Source organism: Dendrobium catenatum, unplaced genomic scaffold (assembly GCF_001605985.2).
Source record: "Dendrobium catenatum unplaced genomic scaffold, ASM160598v2 original_scaffold_21676, whole genome shotgun sequence".
In the NCBI taxonomy this organism is placed as follows: Eukaryota; Viridiplantae; Streptophyta; class Magnoliopsida; order Asparagales; family Orchidaceae; genus Dendrobium; species Dendrobium catenatum.
In genome coordinates this window covers 46,582-68,190 of record NW_021340136.1, presented here as the reverse complement: position 1 = coordinate 68,190, position 21,609 = coordinate 46,582, and the positions used below count along the sequence as shown (strand labels likewise).

The following is a 21,609-nucleotide window of genomic DNA, read 5'->3' as shown; positions in this document are numbered from 1 at the left end:
GTTTTCGTCTGCTGTTTACGTCCAATCTTTCAAGAACTTCAAATAATAGACTAAACAAAATAATTAAAGCTTATAAACGAATCATAATGAGAACTCCAAATGTTAATATCCAATTTCTCTTTTATAATTATTTCCATTTACATATGCGGAAATTCATCCTATCAAAAACACGATTTTTTTTTATATTAAAATATAATAAAAATAATAATAAATTGGAAATCATAATATGAATTTCTCAAGTTATTTGAATCGAAGATTAATGCTATATAACGTATATTAACTCTAATTTATTGAATCACTTTCAAAACTTATACTCGGAAAAAAAATCTTAATTTTTACAATATATTATGTATACATCATCATAAAAGTGAGAGAGGAGAGAGAAGAGAGCAGCAGAGAGAAGAGAGTAGATAAACTCGTGGGCTCTAGCAGAGAGAAAGAGAGGGTTTGAATGAGTAGAGATTATATTTACGTGGGAAAAAAAAAAATTAACATAGAACTAGGTAGAGGTTTTAATGTTTAATTAAATTAATATTTGTTTTTGGGCTAATCTTTTATTATTAGATCTTATGAACAGAGTCCTCACTATAGCTCCACTAATGACTAGAATAATCTTTTTTTTATTTTATTTTTTATTTAATTCAAACATGATTTAAAGTTGATCTTATGCTAACCATATCTACTAATTTAGAGGGGAAGAGTCCATAAATATATATTATGTTGTAGGCAATCAAAGAACTTTGGCTAAATAAAAACACCGCCTTAAAATTTGTGAGAGAAGTTGCCCACTCTTGTAGCATATGATGAGAACCTTTTGATCACTAAAGATGAGAGAAAAGTTGTAATAATCTAAGCTCCTAAACAACGAGGTATTATTATTTTGGCCTAATGATTTTATCTCGTTGGTGTAACTACCTAAGAAATCACCCGTACTAGTAGTGTTCTTGTACGAGCACATTTAACTTCAGAGTTTTTCATAAAATTCCAATCTTTATGCCAAATAGTATCTTAATGTTTAAGAATTTAATTTCACTTTGCTAACGGGGTTTCACAAAAGTCTTCTACGACAAAGCCACCCCAAGTTCGTGAGCTACTAAAAGGGCAACCAAGCCCAAAGTTAAGCTACCATTTAAAACTTTTTTATTCAATATATAGGAAGAAAATCTTAGACTAAGTATACGCTCAATTATTTTAAGCTCAAAACTAAGGGATAATGGTAACGATAAAGGCAAACCTAATCATTATCCCATGCTTCCATCATCCAAAACTTGTAAGCCAAGATTTATCCAATGAAGTGATAGTTGTTCATGTAGGCATTTGACCACGAATAAATATATAGTTGACCAACTTTTTGTTCAAAAGTTTAGTAGAAATCGTAGATAGTCAGCACTATAGTGGATGACAAAGGCCATCAAATTGAGGCCTGGACTAAATCTAGTGAAATAAACTCTTCACGTTAGCTTTTACATCCTTTCTCCATTTTAACTTAGCATGTAAGGCTTTGTTTGTTTGAGCCTTTTTTTTGCCTTTTCCGTTTGGAAACGGAGGATTTTTTTTTTTTTGGGTTCGTCAAATCACGTTCTCAATAACTCTTTTTTTTTTTTTCATTTTTGTGCAGTTTTGAAAAAGTTTTTTATATATGCTTCTCCGTTAGAAAACTACATTTTTTAAACTAATGTTTTTTAAAACTGTCTTTTACAAAAGCACCAAAAAGACAACAACAACAACAACAACATCAAGCCTTTATCCCACTACGTGGGGTCGGCTACATGAATCCTTTTTCTCCATTGTGTCCTATTAAAAGCCAAATTCTCGTTTAAATCTAATAAAGAAAGGTCATTCCTAATATTTTCTAACCAAGTCTTTTTAGGTTTACCCCTACCTTTCTTAACACAAGTCAAATCTAATACCTCTACTCTCCTAACCGGGTCGTCGGAAGGCCGCCTTTTTATGTGACCAAACCATCTAAGGCGACTCTCTCTAATCTTATCTTCTACTGGAGCTACTCCAACCTTTTCACGTATATGCTCATTTCGTATCCTATCTCTAAGGGTAAAGCCACTCATCCATCTAAGCATCCTCATCTCTGCCACACTTAACTTAGTATTATGCTTCTCTTTTAATGGCCAACATTCGGCACCATAAAGCATTGCAGGCCTTTGGCATCTTTTTAGTCTTCAAAATAGTATTAAAAAGTTTAGTAAGCCAAGAAATCCCTTCATCTCCTAAGCATTTCCACACCTCTATTGGAATATCATCAGGTCCAACAGCTTTTCCACCCTTCATTTTCTTTAAAGCCTCTCTAACTTCAGTTTTACTAATACGCCGATAAAAACAGAAATCTTTACTTTCATTTAGGGTGCTAAGGTCACTATAGTCAATCTTATTTTCACACTCTTCATTAAAAAGTTTAGCAAAATATCTCATCCACCTTTGTTGAATATCATCTTCTAAGAAAAGTATTTTTTGATCTTCATCCTTAATACACTTCACTTGAACTAAATCCTTACTACTCCTATCTCTTTGTTTGGCTAACTTATACATATATCTTTCTCCCTCCTTAGTATTTAATCTATTATATAAATCGCTAAAAGCTAATGTCTTTGCATCGCATATTGCTTTCTTAGAATCCTTACGAGCCACTTTATATAATTCCCAATTATCAGAATTTTTAAAATTAAACCAATTTTTATAACAAATCTTCTTATTTTTAATCTTTTCTTGCACAATTGGATTCCACCACCAACTATTTTTACTATTAGGGGCTTTTCCCTTAGATACTCCAAGCACATCTTTTGCAATATTCTTAATATCACTAGCCACTTTTTCCCACATAACATTAGCATCCTCATGCACAGACAAAATCTTAAGATCTAAAATCTTACTCACAAAAATATTTTGATTAATATTCTTTAAATGCCCCCATCTAATCCTCGAAAAATATTTTACTTTATTTATTATTTTATGCCCCTTTATCTTAAAGTCCAAAACTAATAATCGATGTTGGGTACATAAACTTTCACTCGGAATAACTTTACAATCTTTGCAATCTAAACGGTTTAATTTTCTAATAAGAAAATAGTCAATCTGGGTTGCACTACATCCATTTTTATAAGTGATGAGATGCTCATTCCATTTTTTAAATAGTCAATCTGGGTTGCACCAAAAAGACAAACGAAACCTAAATCTCCACATTTAAGTTGTAGAAAATACACTCTTATTATTTTAAAGTTCATATGAGTGCATCAATTGTTATCATTCCTTTTTTTTTTTTTAATTACTGTCATACCTAAAAAAGCGATGAATGAAGCAAGCAGAGGTGATATCTGATAGGCCGGCCCAAGGTGGGCCGGCTGAACCTGCTGAACCGGTCCCTAGTGGACCGGTTCTGGTCTACAGGAGGAGGGCCAAAGGGGGACGGAACCAAGGGGAGAGAGGGACGGCTAAGGAGATGTGACCAACACTTTAATTAAGCATTGTATTGGAGGGAAATTTCAAATTATGGGCTGCTTAGGGATTAAACTTTTGTCCTTTTGCTTTAATTAGTCTTGTGTTTCTAGGGTTAAGGGGATTTTGAATTTGAATCTGAATTCGGAATCTCTTGTGTGGTGCTTGGGCTCTAGTCTTTGGCTAGAGATTTGGAGTGTTAGTTCTTTCTCTCGAATTGAAGATCCGTGTATCTTGTGCTGTTTTCTTCTTCTATTAGAGGATTTCAAATATTTTTCTCTCAGATTTCCTACAATTTTTTAAAAATTATATTCTGTTTTGGCTGAATTTCTCTGAAATTCAGCCAACTTCTGCATTATTGGTGACTATTTTCTCTCAATATCCTAAACTTCTAATGTTGCATCCCCATATTCTTGGATTCATGCATATTATTAAACATGACAAACTGGTAACTTCTAGCTCAACTTAAAAAGATGACCTGAGACATTCAACCTCAGATTACTTTAAATGAATACAAAATTACTAAACCCTCAATAATTTATAGATAAATACATTCAACAATACAAATATAAATCATCAAATAAGAAACTTGAGCAGCATTTAAGCATACGCTAATCATTTCATTTAAAATATTAAAATTTTATTTTAATTGACAACATAGAAGAGGGAGAGGGAGATGGACTTACTATGTCAACTTCTTCCTCTTAGTGCCAGAATCTGTTCGAGATACATTTGAATGATAAGCTTCAAGAGGGTTATATTGCTGAGAGGACAAGGCTTCTTTACTTTTCTGGAGTCTTTGCTTCTGCTCGTTCTGCCAAAAGTCCTCAAAATTAGCGACCTGGGAGAATAGAAGTACAATATTTGCCAATAATGCAAAGCATAAAGTAAGGAGTCGTACATAAGCATTCTTGAAAATCGAAATCTGATGTTTACAAAGATTAACTTCCATCTTAAGGTTGCTGAGGCGAGACTCGATAGGAACAGTGCATTGCTCCACCATCTGCCTTTGGCTTCCACGAACTAATTCTGGCTGCCAGACATTTAAAGCAACAGAGGCTCGCCTGGTGAAATATGAACATTTAAAGACATCCAAATTATTCTAGCAAATGGGGAAAAATGTATTTTGTAACTTCTACTTAAGTAAATAAACCATGATCAGAACAGTTATCTACTCACCAATTATAATTTGTACATTCATCAATCAATTAATCCAAAAGAAAACAAGTTATCTCTATTTAAAGAAATAGGATTAAATAAAATAAAAATAATCTTATAATAATGATATAAATTAGAACATAATATTATCCAAAGGGATAATTATTGTAATTAAAATAAATTCAAAAACACTAATTTAAATGAAACAATTAAGAAAATCATAAACTTAATTTCCAGTGCGGTGAGAGCATTAGGAACTACATAGAAATACAAAAACAGGAGAAGAGCGTTTAGTTTTCTCTCTAATAAATATAATGGCTTTTTCAACTCCACATAACTTCGTACATGATTTGAAGCTCAATGAGATCCAAAACAACGATTTGCATATCTCATAAGATTTATAGACATAAGCGAATGCATCCTCAACTTCATCGTCAAGAAGCTTTGAGCAATATTTTTTTCAATCATCCCCAGCTAGATCTAAATTACAATAAAAATGATTTTGCCTACTTAGAAGTTTATGATCTTGAAGAAAAATGTCAAAAAAAAAAAGTGATAAGAGCATCAATAATTTTGAAACTCCAATTGTGTACTTTTTTATTTGTCATGTATCCTACAGATATAAACTAAGCATCTTGAGCAATTTCATCTCTTTAATTGTATCGATGTCATGATACTAAACAAAGAAGTTTATAAATTTTTTAGGATGCATGAAAACCAAGTTGATGCTGACCACTTCATCTAGAATAAACAGTGAAATAAATGAAGCCTACGTGAAAAATCAAAAGTAATGTCATATTATGATGCGTTCGAGGTGAATAGAGCGACTGATTCACAAATTGCAATCGCAAGAGGCAACAATTGCATGGTGTTGTACGCATAAATGGTGGTTACTCAGGTAAATGCAAGTAATTGAGCGAGATTACTCAAGTAAATGCAAGTAATATCATCAAAAAGTTTTCACCACTAAAATTTAACAATATTTACACGTTAAGATATAAAGATAAATTTGTCTTTACTTAATTCATATAAGTTTTTATCTATCACTCTTTATCTAATTCCTATAAATTCATTACCTACCATTCTCTACCTAATATCGACATAATGATACTGATAGGTACCACTTGAATATTTCAAGTGATTCCTATCGGATCTAAGCCAAATCACAAGTAATCCACTGTTTTCTATGGGAAAACAGCCACCAAACACAAAAACAACGAACAAACGTGAAGAAAGCTGAGAGAAATTTGAGGGAAATTTATGTAAATTGCAAGAAAAACAAACGATACAATGATCCTCGATTCGAGAGGAGGATCCACTCTCCCAACGCTCTCTAGATGAAAATCTAGAGCCCCACGACCTCCCCCCGTAGCAAATCTCAAGCACACAAGCAATAATCCAGATGAAAACTAAAACCTAGGTTAATTCCCTCTTAATACAATCTAATTCAAAACAAAAGCAAAAGGACATCTCTACCCTTCATTCTCCCTCCAAAATTACTCCAATTTTGTTTGAATTGCTAGTGGACCCACCCCCACGCCTCCCTGTTCTTCCGCCCGTGTGTACTGCTTCCGCCTGGAGAAGACCCGGACTGGCTGGGCCGGTCCAGGTTGGACCGGCCTAATAGATACCTACCACTATCTGCGAATAAAAATTTTATTGTATCGAAGCATTAAGAAAATAAGAAGAAGAGGGAAACAGAGAGTGAAAGAGACGGGCTTAAGCTTTTAGCCATAGTAAGGAGAAGCTATTACAAAAGAGAAGAGAAAAGAGGAAGCAACACTTGCATTTGAGAAGGGAAGATGATAATAGCAACAACAACGTCTTCTTCTCCATATTCAAACCTCATTTTCATGACAAGTAATTGCATTCTCTCTCAGTCATTGATGTAGAGAAAATCATATTTATGTTCATATCTTCTTATATATCAAAAAAAATTCTTATGTACTCCATCTTTTAAAATTTAGTAGAACATTTGATCTCTGTGTGACAGTGGAAGTTGGTTAATATCACTAAACCACATAAACTGAAATGAGTATATATTGTGATTGTGATGTTTGATGTGTTCATTCTTCATCTTCATCTGATTTTCATCAAAATTTTATCACTATCCAAACAAGTAATATCAGAGCTTTTGGTTAATGGAGCTAAAAATATTAGACTTAGGTGCATTTTTTCAATCTTCTTCTCATAAGGAATTAATAGAAATTACATAGCAATAAATTATGAAAAGTAGTTCTTGTGAATGATGAGCCCTTCAATATTATGGGCATCGATGATGTGATACTCCAAAGCATATATGAAGTTAAATGAAAGCTGAAAATGATAAGACATATTCTTGGCCCTAGGAGAAACCTAATTTCTATAGGAAAACTTGCAATAGAAGAATGTAATGCAACATTCAATGCTAAAACCTGGAAGTTGACCAAAGGAGCCATGTTGATTGTCCGAAAAAATAATAGCAACACACTCTACACCGCCACAAGTACAATAATAGTTCGAGTTACAACATGTTCAATTACATAAACTAATATTTGACATCAAAGAATATGCCACATGAGTGAGAAGGACCTAAAGATCCTTCATTCTAAAGATAAATTTTTAGATTTAAAATTTATTAAATAAAACTTTTGTGAATATTGAATTTTAGGAAAGTTAAGAAAGATCAGTTTCTGAAAAACTAAAAGAGTACTTAAAATCAATAAGCTACACAAATGTCCAGGGGCCGTCCCAATATAAATCAAGAATTTAAAGTTCTCCTTTAGTTTCTGAAAAACTAAAGAGAACTTAAGATCAAGAAGCTAGAATAAATTCACACAGATGTCTATAAATCAATATGAAACAAATCTAATAAGTTATAGACAAGGAAATAAGAAAAAGGTGATAATGCATACCAAGTTTTTGTTGGCATGAATAAGTAATATAAGAGTAAATACAATATGCAGAATAAACTCTCAGCTTTTCAAATGTTATTCTACAAAAAAAAAGTTTAAAGTTTTCTAGAATAAATTTCAACACCTCCTGCTCGCAAGAAAAAGAAATTTCATACCTCAATTAAATACACCATGAAAATTAAAAAAAAAATTAAAAAATACTCCATATGTAAATTTGTAAGTTAAGCAACTTCAGATAATTAGTAAACAGAACATGCAGTCAGAATCTTAATCTATCAGTTCTTATTGATCATGAAACATAATATGAGATGCATTTGAGTTAGAAATACTCAAATACACAACACAAAAGTGTTTATACAGCATGAGTAATTATAAATTTATAACTCAAATAATTCACACAACATCACGATAACAAATGATGGAGGGCAAATGGCTAAGAGTCAAACAGTCTTCAAGTTTATAATCGTATATCAATCATCGAATTTCTAAGTTGCATCTGTGCCGAGTTTTTAACAACCATATAAAATAACATCTAACACGGGAAGAGACTATCAAATGCCCACACGAACAGATAGGAAGTTTCTGAACAACACAAAATCGTTAAATATTGAAGGCACGCTGATCTAAAATTTTAAAAAGAAGAAGAAAGAACTCTCCTCAATAATTTAAAAAACAAAAACTATCAAAGTTAGATAAGCACCTGATCCTCTCCAAGTTGCTTAGTTCTTCTAATGCCCCCTTCATCCTCTCACCCTCCTTCCGCAACTGGCACTCCAACTCCTTCAGCCTTCCCTTGCAAACAGATACCTGGCTCTCTGCAATTAGAATGGCACGTCTCGACGCAGCAATCCTTCGCGCCTTATCCCTCTCAAACCTAAACCTCGGTAGCTACCTCATTCTCTTATAAGGAATGCAAAATAACGAGATAGAGAAAAATTGAAGGATTAAAAATAGTCACACCTGGTTCTGTAGAGGGATTTAGAAGGTACCGGCAGGGATGAGGAGGAGGAAATTGGTTGGGGAAAATCTAGGGCTAGAAGGATAGACCAGATAGAAGGGTCGCTGGAGAGGCGGTTATGGCGGCGGCAGGTTATGGCCAGCGAGCAGAGATCGCGGTAGCTTAAGCGGTTAGCTGCCGCCCCCATTTCCAGGATCTTGCTCCAGATCTCATCGGGGAGGAACGACATTGATATTCTCTCGTGGTTAACCAAGAAAATTGTCGGAAAGTTTTTTAGATTAATTAACCTGACCTATATATAGGTTATCGATTCGGATTGGCAAACTTATTTGGGTATTTTTGTACTCGAAAATATTTAGAGGCGGGTTGGTTTTAAGTGAAATAGGTGTAAAATATTTTAATTGTTGAGATTTTAATAATATTGATATTTTGTAATATAAAATTTTAATATATTTGAAATTATATCTCTAGCTCAATTTTGTGATATTTAGTATTCCTCGAATTTGGACTATTCCTAAATACTCCATAAATTTATCATCTATGCAATCGCATGCTGTCAACCGCCGCCATCATCGTCATCACCAATGGCCACCATCGCTGCCACCAGTTGGTTGTAGTCTACAATCAGCAACCACTGATCACCGACCACAACTAATGTCAACCACCACCCACCACTTGCTATCACAATCGCCGCCCCCAAGACTGGCTACCACCGCTAACATCGCCCACTGCCAATCGCCACCACCCACCGCCACTAACTACCACTAACATCATCATCTTCCCACTTTATATTGCCCTCATTTACTTCAAATTAAACAAAAATAATAATCTATTGCATTTATTTTACACTCATTCAAACAACTTTAAAATATTTCTTTTGTACTACATTTAATTTACACTGCATTTCTTTTAATTTGTATTTCTTTTTCAAAGATTGATATAATAATGTTGGATTTCGTTTAATCTAAACAAAATCTATTTTAATGGAATTCAAATAATAATTGTATTGATTTGCATCAATATTGGGTTGGTAAATAAATTTGAACCTAACTTGAATTTTCTAGAGTAAAGCTTTCATAATCAAACTCTACCCAAAATTTATTATGGTCAATCGAAATTAAAATTTTTTGACGTGCTCATGTCAAATATATAGATATAATAATAATAATAATTTTAGTTAGATAAATGTTATTAACTTTATTATAGATTAAATTACATTAGTAATAGAAATAAATGATCATAATCAGATAAAGGTTGTTAGAGGATCGTAATTAGTAGATAATGGTTGTAAGATCATAGTCGCATGACAGAGGTCTAGCGATAATAATCAAGTGATCGTAGTTGGGCAAATCTTAATCGTGTGACATGGTTGAGTGATTATAATCTTAATCGCGGACAATTGTAATCTGGCGGCACTGTTTGAAGGACTATAGCCAGACAACATTGATTAGATGATTGTTAATGGGGTTGGGAGCCCAAACTTTAATGAGTGCTTAGGAATTGTAGTTAGATAATGGTGGTTGGGAAACTTATACGGTGGTGACGATCAGGTGGTGATCTAGCAAGTGGTGCTTAATTAGAATAAAAATTTTAATATTATACTTATACGTTTTAACTTTTAAATATTATTTATAATTTTTTAATTTTTCTTTATAATACTTTTTAAATATTATTTTATGCAATATTATTTAAATATTAATTAAATATTATTTTAAATATAAAATTATTATTTAAATCTCTCTCTCCCTATTCCCTCCCCCATCTTCTCTCTCTCTCTTGTTTCTATTTTATAATAAAATATATTAAATTTTCTATTTTATTCCATTTCTAATTACTGCATCAATATTGTTAAACTACTTATTTTAAAATAATCAATAAAATTTTCCATAAATTAGTTTCAAATTAATGTAATTATCTACATATTAATCTAACAAAATTATTACTACAATTATTTAAATTTAATAATTTATATTACTTAAGTAATATCCCGGCTAAATTAAGATATAAATTACTTTAACTTAATTATACATAACTAAATTTTACTTTAATCAAATAATCTATAAATTAATCAATAATTTTTTTCTCTCCGGCTTAGTCGTTCAGCAGGGAACAAACGAATCTCAAGGCTCAAAATATCATCATATTCATTGTCCTTTGCTGCTATAATACTAGCATATGTAAACTAGTGATAGAATATTCTAGACATTCTTGTAACAACTAGATAAATTATTCTTAATGAGAACTTTAACTAAGATGTTCCATGTCATACTCGTATGGCGTCAGAAGAGCTAGACTCTATCGAGGCACGATATCAGGGCAGATCCTGCCTTAATTTTTTCAGGGGGGGTAAAAAGTGTAGAGATTTTTTTTTTTGCCTTGAAGTCGGCTTGACCCCTATTTGTTCATATCCTTGATCATTGTACGTTTTGTAGATATGTTGGGGGTCCAAGGGGGCAACACCCCTGGCGGGGTTCAACCTGCACGGTCAGGTCACTGGTCAAGGGGCAGTGCCTCTGTGGGGGTTTCCGAGGGCGCAATTGCCCCCCATAGGGATAAGGTGGGTCCGCCCAGCACGACATCCATAAGAAAGTAGATGTAGAAAACATAAACAATCATCATGCGTCCAAGATTTTACATCTTCGAGAATTTGCATATCCTCCTTGAGACTTGGATTTTAGAATATCATTCAACGTGCAACCAGTTCCAAAACCAACATTTAGTATTTGGTTGCACTTTCCAGACTGAACAATCATAACATTATGCACAACCAAAATAAGATTAGTATGGCGAAGAAAATCAACTTATTGGGTAACAATAAAAGTCTGAAAAACAAATCTCTCATTCATCGACTCAAATATCTCCAATCCCATATCTACCAGCCCACCATGACTTTCATTAATTGAGAAATCTTGCAGAAAATCAGAAAGATTTCGGAGGAAAAACTGTAGACAAGAAGCAGAAAGAACCGGAGAATTTTCTTTCAGTGCACATTCCATAAGTTCAACATCCTCTAGCTTTGAAGAAACTAAGGATGCTAACTTTCTATCACATGCTACTATGAGCCTCCCACAACATAATGTATTTGTAAACACCAAAATCTTCACTGAAATATCCACAGATAATGAATCATTTAAACTTCCAAAGAGACTGAAATCACTTATTGCTCTCATACCTATTGATGGATTAATTATTCATCGCGGATGTGGAACGCCGTCCGGAAACTAATCAGAATGCACCACGTCACCCATTCGCTCGGTACTGCGGCTCGTTACTGCTGATGTGGTGCATTTTAGTTAGTTTCTGGATGACGTTCTGCATCCTGCTCTCAGACAAATCTATGTATTCTTGAATCTACTCAGTAAAGCACCCATCAAGCCTGATTTGGAGTGGATGGGACAAATTAGCGAGCTTCTGCTGATCACATGATATATAGTCTTCTCTAACTTGGAAGAATACAATGCTTGATTTCTCTAGTTCACCTGATAAACTGTTATCCATTATCTCTGAAGCCTGAATAGGGATTTCAGAAGCAACATCCAGGATACTACATTCTTGGGAGCATTTCCTGCATGAATCAAGGAGAGAAGAGATGGGGGGTTTTCTCTTTTTTTTTTTCCTCATACTTGAGCCATGCTTCAAAAACGAGCTTCTCATAAACCGTGCTAGCTGTCTCCAAAGCAGAACACAGGCTACTATGGGACAACTTAGGTTTTATTTGGGACAGCTTTCTTACCGCTTCTTAAAGCAACTTTTAAGTACAAAAATTTAAAACTGTATACTAGAAAGTTGTCTTGAAAGCCGTCCCAAACGAAGTCTTAACCTCCCCAAGATGGCAAATTATTGGGTCAGGTGACCGAATGGAGAGATAAGTTCGGATGTTAATAAAATAATATTTTAAATTAAGCGCAGGTAAAGCGCAAGTAAAGTGCAGGTAAAGCGCAAGTAAAGCGCAGGTAAAGCGCAACTAAAGCGCAAGTCAAAAAGCAGTAAAAAGCGCAGGTAAAGCGCAACTAAAGCGCAGGTGACGCGGCAAATTTTTATTGGCTGTCCAAACTTATTCTCCGCGTCCGGTCACCTGACCGAATAATTTGCCCCCCAAGACTCCTAACTACATGAAACTGATGCAAAATCATGTCCTAATCGATGCAGATTTGACGGTTTCCAGATCTCGGAGAAAGTGGAGAGGAGATTGACGACATGACCCATGTTCGAAGCTGGTGGCTCGCGGCGATCGTGGTTATGCTTGCAACGGTTTCTTGGTCATCAGCGAAGTAGATGATAGGATCGACGACGGATTTGATGGTCACGCAGCCAGTCACAACATATTCAAGAGAAACATACCCAAAAGTCCCTACAAGTTTAGTCTCTATTTTTCTATATAAAATGTAGAAGTGTAATACTGCTTTTATGAAATGAATTCTAACTTCTCTGTTTTCCTGTTACCGTTCTCCTCTCTGCAAAATGAAACTTTCCTTCTCCACTGATATAGTTCTTACCGTGCGCCTCTACATGGTATCAGAGGTCTTGATCCTGTTCTAACAGCCTCTTTCCTTTCCTTGCATCCTTATGTCAATGTCTTCCACAACACAGGCGGACAACCTTCACCATTCCTCCCACAACACCTGCTCCCCCCCAAATTCCCGCCTCTCTAAAGTTCTTGATGAACAATCTCAAGAAAGTCATCTCTCAACCTCTCACGGCGGATAACCATCGGTTATGACGATCTCAATTGCTGAAATTATTTCGAGGCAATGGGTTTGAAGGCTTCTTGGACGGCTCCACAATATCCTTGTCGCTGCAAACCGACGACTGTCAAACCCTCCCAAATCCGACCTACACTAACTGGATTTTTTTGGATCAAAACCTCGCTGCAGCACTCTACTTCATCATATCGTCAACAATCTTGCCTTACGTTCTTTCGGTAGATCACTACACCCATATATGAACAACAATCGACCGTCGTCTTCAATCCTCCACATGGTTAAGAATTATTCAGCTAAAAAATGAGCTGCATTATTTGTCCATGAAAGACAAATCAATGACGCAGTACCTTCTTGAAGTTAGAGCCAAGATCGACGCCCTCGCAGCGGCCGGCACTCCCATCGAAGCCAAATACGTTATATATTACACGCTCAACGGCCTTCCACAAAATTATCAAGCTTTCAAGACCGCCATCTGCACTAACCTCCGCCCGATCACCTTGGACGAGCTATACACACTATTATGTAGCGAGGAGTTAAATCTTGCACATGAAGCCACTAAAGAACTCAAATCTTTACAAATTTCAAACGTTCACAGCAGATAGAGGGTGTGGTAGAGGACGGACTTCATCTTTTCGAGGCCGTAACAACAACCAATCAAACAACAATCCCAATCCCAACCGACCCGCTCAACCATCTAGACCCGTTGTCACATGTCAAATTTGCAGCAAATTCGGTCACACAACTGTCAAATGCTGGCATCGCCACGACAATCACTACAAAACCGATCCCGCAACCACATTCTTTATATCTCACTCCACGACTAGCCAGTCGGACTGATTTCTTGACAGCGGCGCCTCATCCCACCTCACGTCCTATCCAACCCAGCTTCAACACGCCCAAATTCATTAGTTGGGAGCAGTGTTATTAGGGCTCAGATTCCATCATAAAATTCATTATACGTCGTTTCAAAATGCATCGTCTGCTCTGCTCAGCTCGAGTATCTCGCAAGACGCCTCGAAGGACTTCGGTTGGTTGTCATATGCTCCACACCTTAGCCTACTGCGCCCCATTTTTCCGCTTCTCTTCTCTACACGGCAGCATCACCAATTCGTCGAGCTTCGCCATCGGTTGCAATTAGGATGTTGTTGTCGATTTCCACAGTTCGACCTAAGTCCTCCTAGAGTTTCGCCTTCGATCGGTTGCAAGCACCAACTTCAGCTATTCGACCTAGCCACCTAGAGTCAGCCGAAACAAAACTGTTGACTAGCTTTTCCTCTTCTTTATTAATGTCCCAAAACTTGTTATTAAATTCAATCAATTTAGGAGAGCCAACAAAAATAAGTCAGAAAAACTTGCATGATTATCTTAAAGTGCGATGGCTGATTTTTATGGTTTGAAATTATAAAATAATCGTCAACTTTTTTGATGGATTATTTTTTAATACATCGTAACTTTAGCTAAGATATTCAGTCGTTGCTTGAGAAAACTATTAGGATTTTTTTTCCCCGATTTATTTTCATGCAAACAAAAAAAAAAAAACTTTTTAAACAATTTTGTTTTAAAAATTTGGTAGAGCAAAACTAGGAGAGGGGAGGGGGATAAGCTGAGGACAAATTTTTAAAATAAAATCGCTTAAAAGTTAAAACTATTTACGTGAAAACGAATCTAAAAAATGTGCGAATTATTACGTCCGGTCACCGGACGTCCGTACACCCATTCCAGATGCGCCACGTCACCCGAATACACTGAGCCCCGATGTATTTTGATGATGTGACGCTTTTGGATTGGTGTCCGGACAAATCCGGACACCGGATGTAATAATTTTTCTTAAAAAATGTGAGTAGTTTGCTTAGTCAACTACTCCCTTTCCTGCAGATGGCGGGCCGGTTGTTTACCCTCAAATTAATAGGTGGAGCGAAAAAAAAAAAGTGTCTGGATTAATTTATAGATCATTTGATTAAATTAAATTTATGTCACGTGTAATTAAATTAAAGGAATTTACATAATAATTTTGCCGGTATATTACTTAAGGAAATTATTAAATTTAAATCAATGTAGTAATAATTACATTTGTTAGATTAACATGCTGATAATTATATTAATTTGAAGCTAATTTATGGATAGATTTATATTTTTTTTTTTGACATTTAGGACATTTAAGACAAATTCACACACACAACGCATACAATCTAACAAATGTAATTATCAAGACAGTTTTCAGTCGTCTACCTCCTCAGACAATGACTAGCATTAATTTTATTTTATTTTATTTTTTTGTTTAACAAAAAAAAAAAAAACTTTTAACCATTTTAATTTTAAACTATGTACGAGATGAAATATGTGTTGATGGAGAAGGCGTGAGTGAGAACTGCATGGCTTACACGTAGCGTCGTAGAAATTGGCAAACCTGTGTGATTTGACCCCAATGTTGGAGTTGAGATGTGCTTAATTATCAGCTAGGTTGGCAGCTTTGATAGGAGAGATTATTACGTGCATAGTCTGGACACAGTTTTTTATTCAAACTCTAATCACATGAAGACACGTGGATTTTCTATCTGTCTAATAATAGGGTTGCAAAAGATTAATTGTCATAAACAACTTTGATAGGAGAGATTATTACGTGCATAGTCTGCATATACTGTGTTCCATATTTTTAGGCTAATTTATCTAGTTTATTACCGTCAAATAAAATCATTATAAAGCTCACAAACTAACATTAATCATAAGTTCTCTCTCATAATTTAGATATATAATTAATCATAAGAGTTGCAACAACCTGAAGCCTTGAACCAAGAGCATAAATGAGGGTAAACATTTTCTCGCAAAGATTTATGTACTAGTTAACATGTCTACTAAAAATTAACATGGATACTAACTCAAATATATTTAAAGATTCAAGTTTCTTTTAGAGCCCACATAAAAATTCCAACAAAGAGGACTAGAATATCCTATTCAAAATTCTTTTTTTTTAATATTAAATTAATTTAAATATGATATAATTTCGAAATTTTTTTAAGAAATATTCTATTCCTATTCAAAATTCATAAACTTGCATTATTTCTAAAAATTATGGACATCGAAAATAGAATCAAACCATTAAGTTAGAAAAAAAAAAAACTCTTTAGCTCCGATCACTACTACCTTGGGTGTAATTATGCCATTATTGGGGTCCTGTACTTCATCATCTTCATGTTGCTTAGTTAAAATGCCCACAGCCTAGAAGATCGAGACTCACTCTCTGCCTTCATTCACCCATTAACTCTATGTCATTCAATCCTCTCATCTTCCATGTAAACGTTTGTCATCCGAATTATCCATAGACATTTGCAACTCTAGCTAGGTCATTTAATCTCCTTTATTTGTATCGCACTCTACCAACATCTACATCGATCAACACACCTGATTTAATCCTTTTGTTATGCGCAATCATTGATTATATTTTTTTAACATTCTTCTCAATTTAAAGAAAAAGAATCCATCAAAATTCTACAACCTTATGATTTTTTTTTTTTTCAATTTTGTGTGAACTATGATTCAAAGCTAAGATACAAAGCAATAGACCAAACTAAAACCTCAAATGGAGCTCAATAATCATTCAAAGAAAGGTTAAACAATGAATCTTTCTCTTGAGATAAGTTAAATTATTGTTCCTCTTAATTATCTCTTTATAATATACCTCTTAATTAAGAACAGCTTTATCTCACATTGATAAATCTTAATCCACTATACATATAATAAATATTTCAGCTAAAAGTCTCCAACATTTTATAACTACCTAATCCATAAACTAATCATTCAATAACTACATTATTAAGAGAGATGAGCTAATATGAACATAATTAGAAGGAACAGTTTGTCTTCTTATGTGCTATGGATAATATTTAATAGTCAGTCTCCTTCTAAACAAATCATCCTCCAACTCTGTCGCGCATGTCTTGCTTTGCTTGCACGTCTTCAGCATGGGATAATATTTATAATTTTATGCTAATAATAATCAATAATTACAACTTTCTTACTATTTTATTTTTCGAAATGTAATCATAATTTTTATTTGATGCTATTTTTCCAACTTTCAAAAATTTTGTGCTATAAAAATTGTTTTTTAAAGTAGCTTTCAAAAAGTTATTTTCTCTATATTAACTAGCTAGTATTATGTATTCACTCAATTTATTTATATGTTTAATATCTAAAATTTAAAATTTATTTGGATAATATAATAATTTGTATATTTTGATTTAGATAATATTTTAATATCATTTAGAGATTAAAACATTGCATAATATTTGGGTCATAATAAATATAAATATTTGAATATCAGATATGTAAATACATAAAATAATTAATTAGGAGAAAATTAGGATTAAAAAAATACTCTAATTTAAATTTGATCAAAAAGAACTTTATATTTATAATATTTATTTTGAAATGAATATAATATATTATTAATCAATCAAAATTTATGTTTTATTTCTTTTAAAATAAATTTAATGGCTATAAATTTATTTTAATCAAATTTAAATATAATAATATTAGCTTTAATCTTTTCCCTTCAAAGAAACCAAGCAACCAGCTCAACAAGAGGCTTATGAATCTCACTAATCAGGCCAAGCAATGATGTAATTAGGCTTCGTTTGGGACAGCTTTATTACTGCTTTCTAAAGCAGCTTTTAGGTACTAAAAAATTGCTTGAAAGTAATAAAAAAGTTGTCTGAAACGAAGCCTAAAACAATAAAACAAGCAGTAAATCTTAAAATTAAGATTCATATTACAGAGCTAATTAAGCAACTATCCAAAAGAAAAAAGAAGAAGAGATCACAAATAAAAGAGAGAAAGAAGAGATTGAGCCGTGCGCCAATATCACAGTAAACAGTAAATAAATACTCAACACAGCAGAAAGTTCCTCTCTCTGTCGTCGCCGGCGTTAAATCGCTGCTCCATCAAAGAAGCCGCCGCCGGTGGCTGCTTCAGTACTCCTACCATGCTAAGGACCTTCGGCTCTCTTTTGGGCTAAGCCTCCTAAGCTTTCTACCTTTAATAGCTTTATAGAAAGTGGCCTTTGGAAAGAAAATGCTTTCTTTTGCTAATAGATTTATTAGAATTATTAGTAATCATGTCAGAATATCAATTTAATATTTATACCAATAATTTCTAATAATAATTATTATTATTATTATTATATATTTTTTAATTAAGTATACTTTTTATCATATTAAATGTTATTAATCTATTATATTATTCTATGTAGGCATTCTTATATTGACATATTTTTTTAATTGAATGAAAATTTCTATCATTTTCATCTAGGGGAGTCAATATAAGTTGTTGGAATGGGTTCTGATCTTACCCGAGATTAACCCGACCTCAATATACTAAGCCCGAATCTAACTCGTTTATCATACATGTCAAAATGTTTAAGCCAGACCTGGCTCGACCCAAACCCACTAAGCCCTAATCCAAACTAATTGACATGTATATCACATAAATCGTGAAAATCTTTTCAATAAACATGAACAATTTAACCCGAACCAAACTCATTTATCCAAACAATGATCATAACTTAATCAATTTTGGATTTTTTGGCCAACCGAACTCCTATCGAAAATCAATTAGATCAATATTTTAAAATTGACCCTGATTAGAATAATAATCAAGTCAACATAAACTCGAACTATTGATATTGGATTTGAATATTCACTCGAATAGGAGCAATTATTAACACTATTCTTATTTAACTTAGGTTTCATTTGGGACATCTTTCTTACTGTTTTGCTTTCAGGCCAAAATCATAATTTTTGTTTGACCAATGTTTGTTCCCTTCTTTTAGAAAATGTTTGTACTGAGAAGTTTCTTTCTTCAACAACTTTCAAAAAAGTTATTTTCTCCGCAACAATTTTATAATCACATTTAAAAAAAATTTGAAGTTATCCCAAACAGATCCTTAGTTGCCAAAAAGCTGATTTCTCTTATTCTTCTTTTATATTTATTTTGAAGAAAACACAGGACCTTAAATTCAAGTGGCAATGATTTTAATTTCAATTTGGTTATGATGTAATATTGAGATTTTTAATTTCCGTAATTTTATTAGTTTAATCGGTTTGGAGTTTTAGTTACAGTTATGATTTTGATAATTTTTTTATTTGAAGAAATCTAAAATTATATTTAATGTAATGGAATATAAATGAGCATTTAATTGGGGTTTAAATTATAATATATAGAAATTTTAATGGGATTTTCATAATATAATTATAATAGAATTTTAGTGACTCTTTAATAATTTTAGGTGAAGCTTGAGCTTGACATGAAATTTTAATGGGATTTCAATAATAGAATTATAATAGCATTATGATTTTGTGAAAAAAAAAAAACTAAAAAAATTGGGAATGATGTGAAGGACTAAAAGTTTTTCCTTAGTCTCAAAATAAGGATTTAAGAGAATATTTAATTTGTTTTTATATAAATCAACAATTAAGCAAACTTTAGATATTTTTATTGACAAAAAAAATTGTTTTCTAATGACTTAAAGAGGAGAAAAATTTTGATCAAGATATTATGCTTAAAGTTTGACAATGATGGATCATACTTTATGCCAAATATATAAGACATTATAAACAGTGGCGAAGCTGTAATTTTTTTGTGGGGCACAAATTGTTGATTTAAAAAAAAAAAATCGCTGTAGTTTTGGATTGTGCATTATTATCATTACAAATGCTAGTAACACTTAAAAATGTCAACTACAGCGCCCAATCTTCTAAGCTCAAGTCCAATACACTCTAGTCAAGGCTTACTTCCTACACCACATTGTAAGCTCTTTCTTTTCGCTCTATTTCAAGTCCCTCATTTATCTCACCATCATCTCTCTGGTAATAATCTGTTCATTTCCTTCTACGCCTTCGGATACACTATTTAGGACATGAAGGTCAATCTTCTAGTCCTCTAAGGACAATATTGTAACGATCTCTATCACATTCAGCTACCACATATGTAACTTGCTCATCACACTCTAACTGCCAACATTTCACCTTCATTGCTTTGGCATCAACAACTCAAACACCCTCATCTTACGCAACTCATCTTGGCCTATTGGTTGGGAGCTTTAGCTATCAATCAAGAGATTTTGGGTTCGAGTCTTACGTATGTGATGTGTGTAAGTTTGTCTTAATGACTTAAATGTCCCAAAAAAAAAAAAATTTTTTTTTTACTGCTCTATGCCCATATATGTCATTAGGTTGGAGTATACAGTAAGTTCATAGATGTGTACTTAATGCAATGAGAGTACACAACTATTAATTTCTATAATCTACACATAGAACTATGTGCGTTGTCTGCATATAATAATTTTTCCTTTGGGTGGGTAAAATATGAACTTGAGTTGGATGAATACAATTTTGCTCCATCAGTTTTTTTTTTTTTTTAATGCAGAAATGTTTGTCTACCTATTGGGATGATTTTTGTATATAGTATGTAAGCTATCGTAGGATTCTCCTTATATGACTGTCTTTGATTTATTTGTCAAGAAACTCGTGCCTATGGTATTGCGGTTTTGTTTGAGATCGCTTTCTTATTGTGTCTTGAAGTAGTTTACAGTACAAAAATTAAAAATTTTATGTTAGAAAGCAGCTTTATAAAATTAAATATTCTTGCTTATGTTGCTTGGCATCAAATCTCTTGCCAGCGATCAATTGTTGGCATAAAAATTCAGGATATAATGATATAATGTAGATAAAATTATTTGATATATATATATATATATATAATTTATATTAATTTTAAAATGAATTTAATGGCTTAATTTCATGTTATAATTTTTATCAATATATTTTATCTGATCTTGGTCAATCAATTATAGAATACGTAAGGTTTAATGCCAAATGTCGTCCATACGTGATAAGAGAGGAAAATGGCATTTAACACTTAAATTTTTTTTTTTAAAAAAAAAAACTCAATTTTGTCATGTATTCAGTTAATTAGATGAACTAATAAAAATTCTCAAGACATAAAATTGTCTAATATGTTTCATTTTAATTGAATTATATAACTATTTTTTAGATATTAGATCTGCCAATGCGTCATTGACTATTATTTTTGGGTCTAAAAACTACTAACACATTTAAAAAAAATGATTTATTCATTTTATCTTAAAAACACTTAATTTGAATGCTTCAGGAATTATTTTAGAAGACTATTTTTTAAAATGTATATCTTGAAGAGAAATTCAATTACATTAAAATCATTCAAACACTATAAATAGCGTTAAAAGTAAGCCAAAAGTAGAAGTAAAAGCTACCAATAGTTATTTGAAGGTTGGAATAAACTTCAAATTTTGCTTTTTCATATTCCAAATAAGTGTTTCATTGAGAAGTTTCTAAAAAGGTTAAAAACCACGTGAATCAGAATTCTTTTCAAACCGAAATGTACAAAAAAAAAAAAAAAAAAAAAAAAAAAAAAAAAA

At 33.0% G+C, this 21,609-nt stretch overlaps 1 protein-coding gene across 1 annotated transcript in view; it reads right to left on the bottom strand.

Annotated features, from left to right (window-relative positions):
* Positions 1-8,743, bottom strand: part of LOC110111902 (F-box protein SKIP24) — an 8,945-nt gene extending 202 nt beyond the window's left edge. Inside the window, exons 1-4 of the mRNA XM_028691596.1 lie at positions 8,460-8,743; positions 8,200-8,373; positions 4,349-4,511; positions 4,134-4,261 (exon numbers count right to left, since the gene is read on the bottom strand). Of these exons, the coding sequence (XP_028547429.1) occupies positions 4,134-4,261; positions 4,349-4,511; positions 8,200-8,373; positions 8,460-8,686 (692 nt within the window). The 5' untranslated portion in view covers positions 8,687-8,743. The remainder of the gene's footprint in view (positions 1-4,133; positions 4,262-4,348; positions 4,512-8,199; positions 8,374-8,459) is intronic.
* Positions 8,744-21,609: the final 12,866 nt, after the last annotated feature.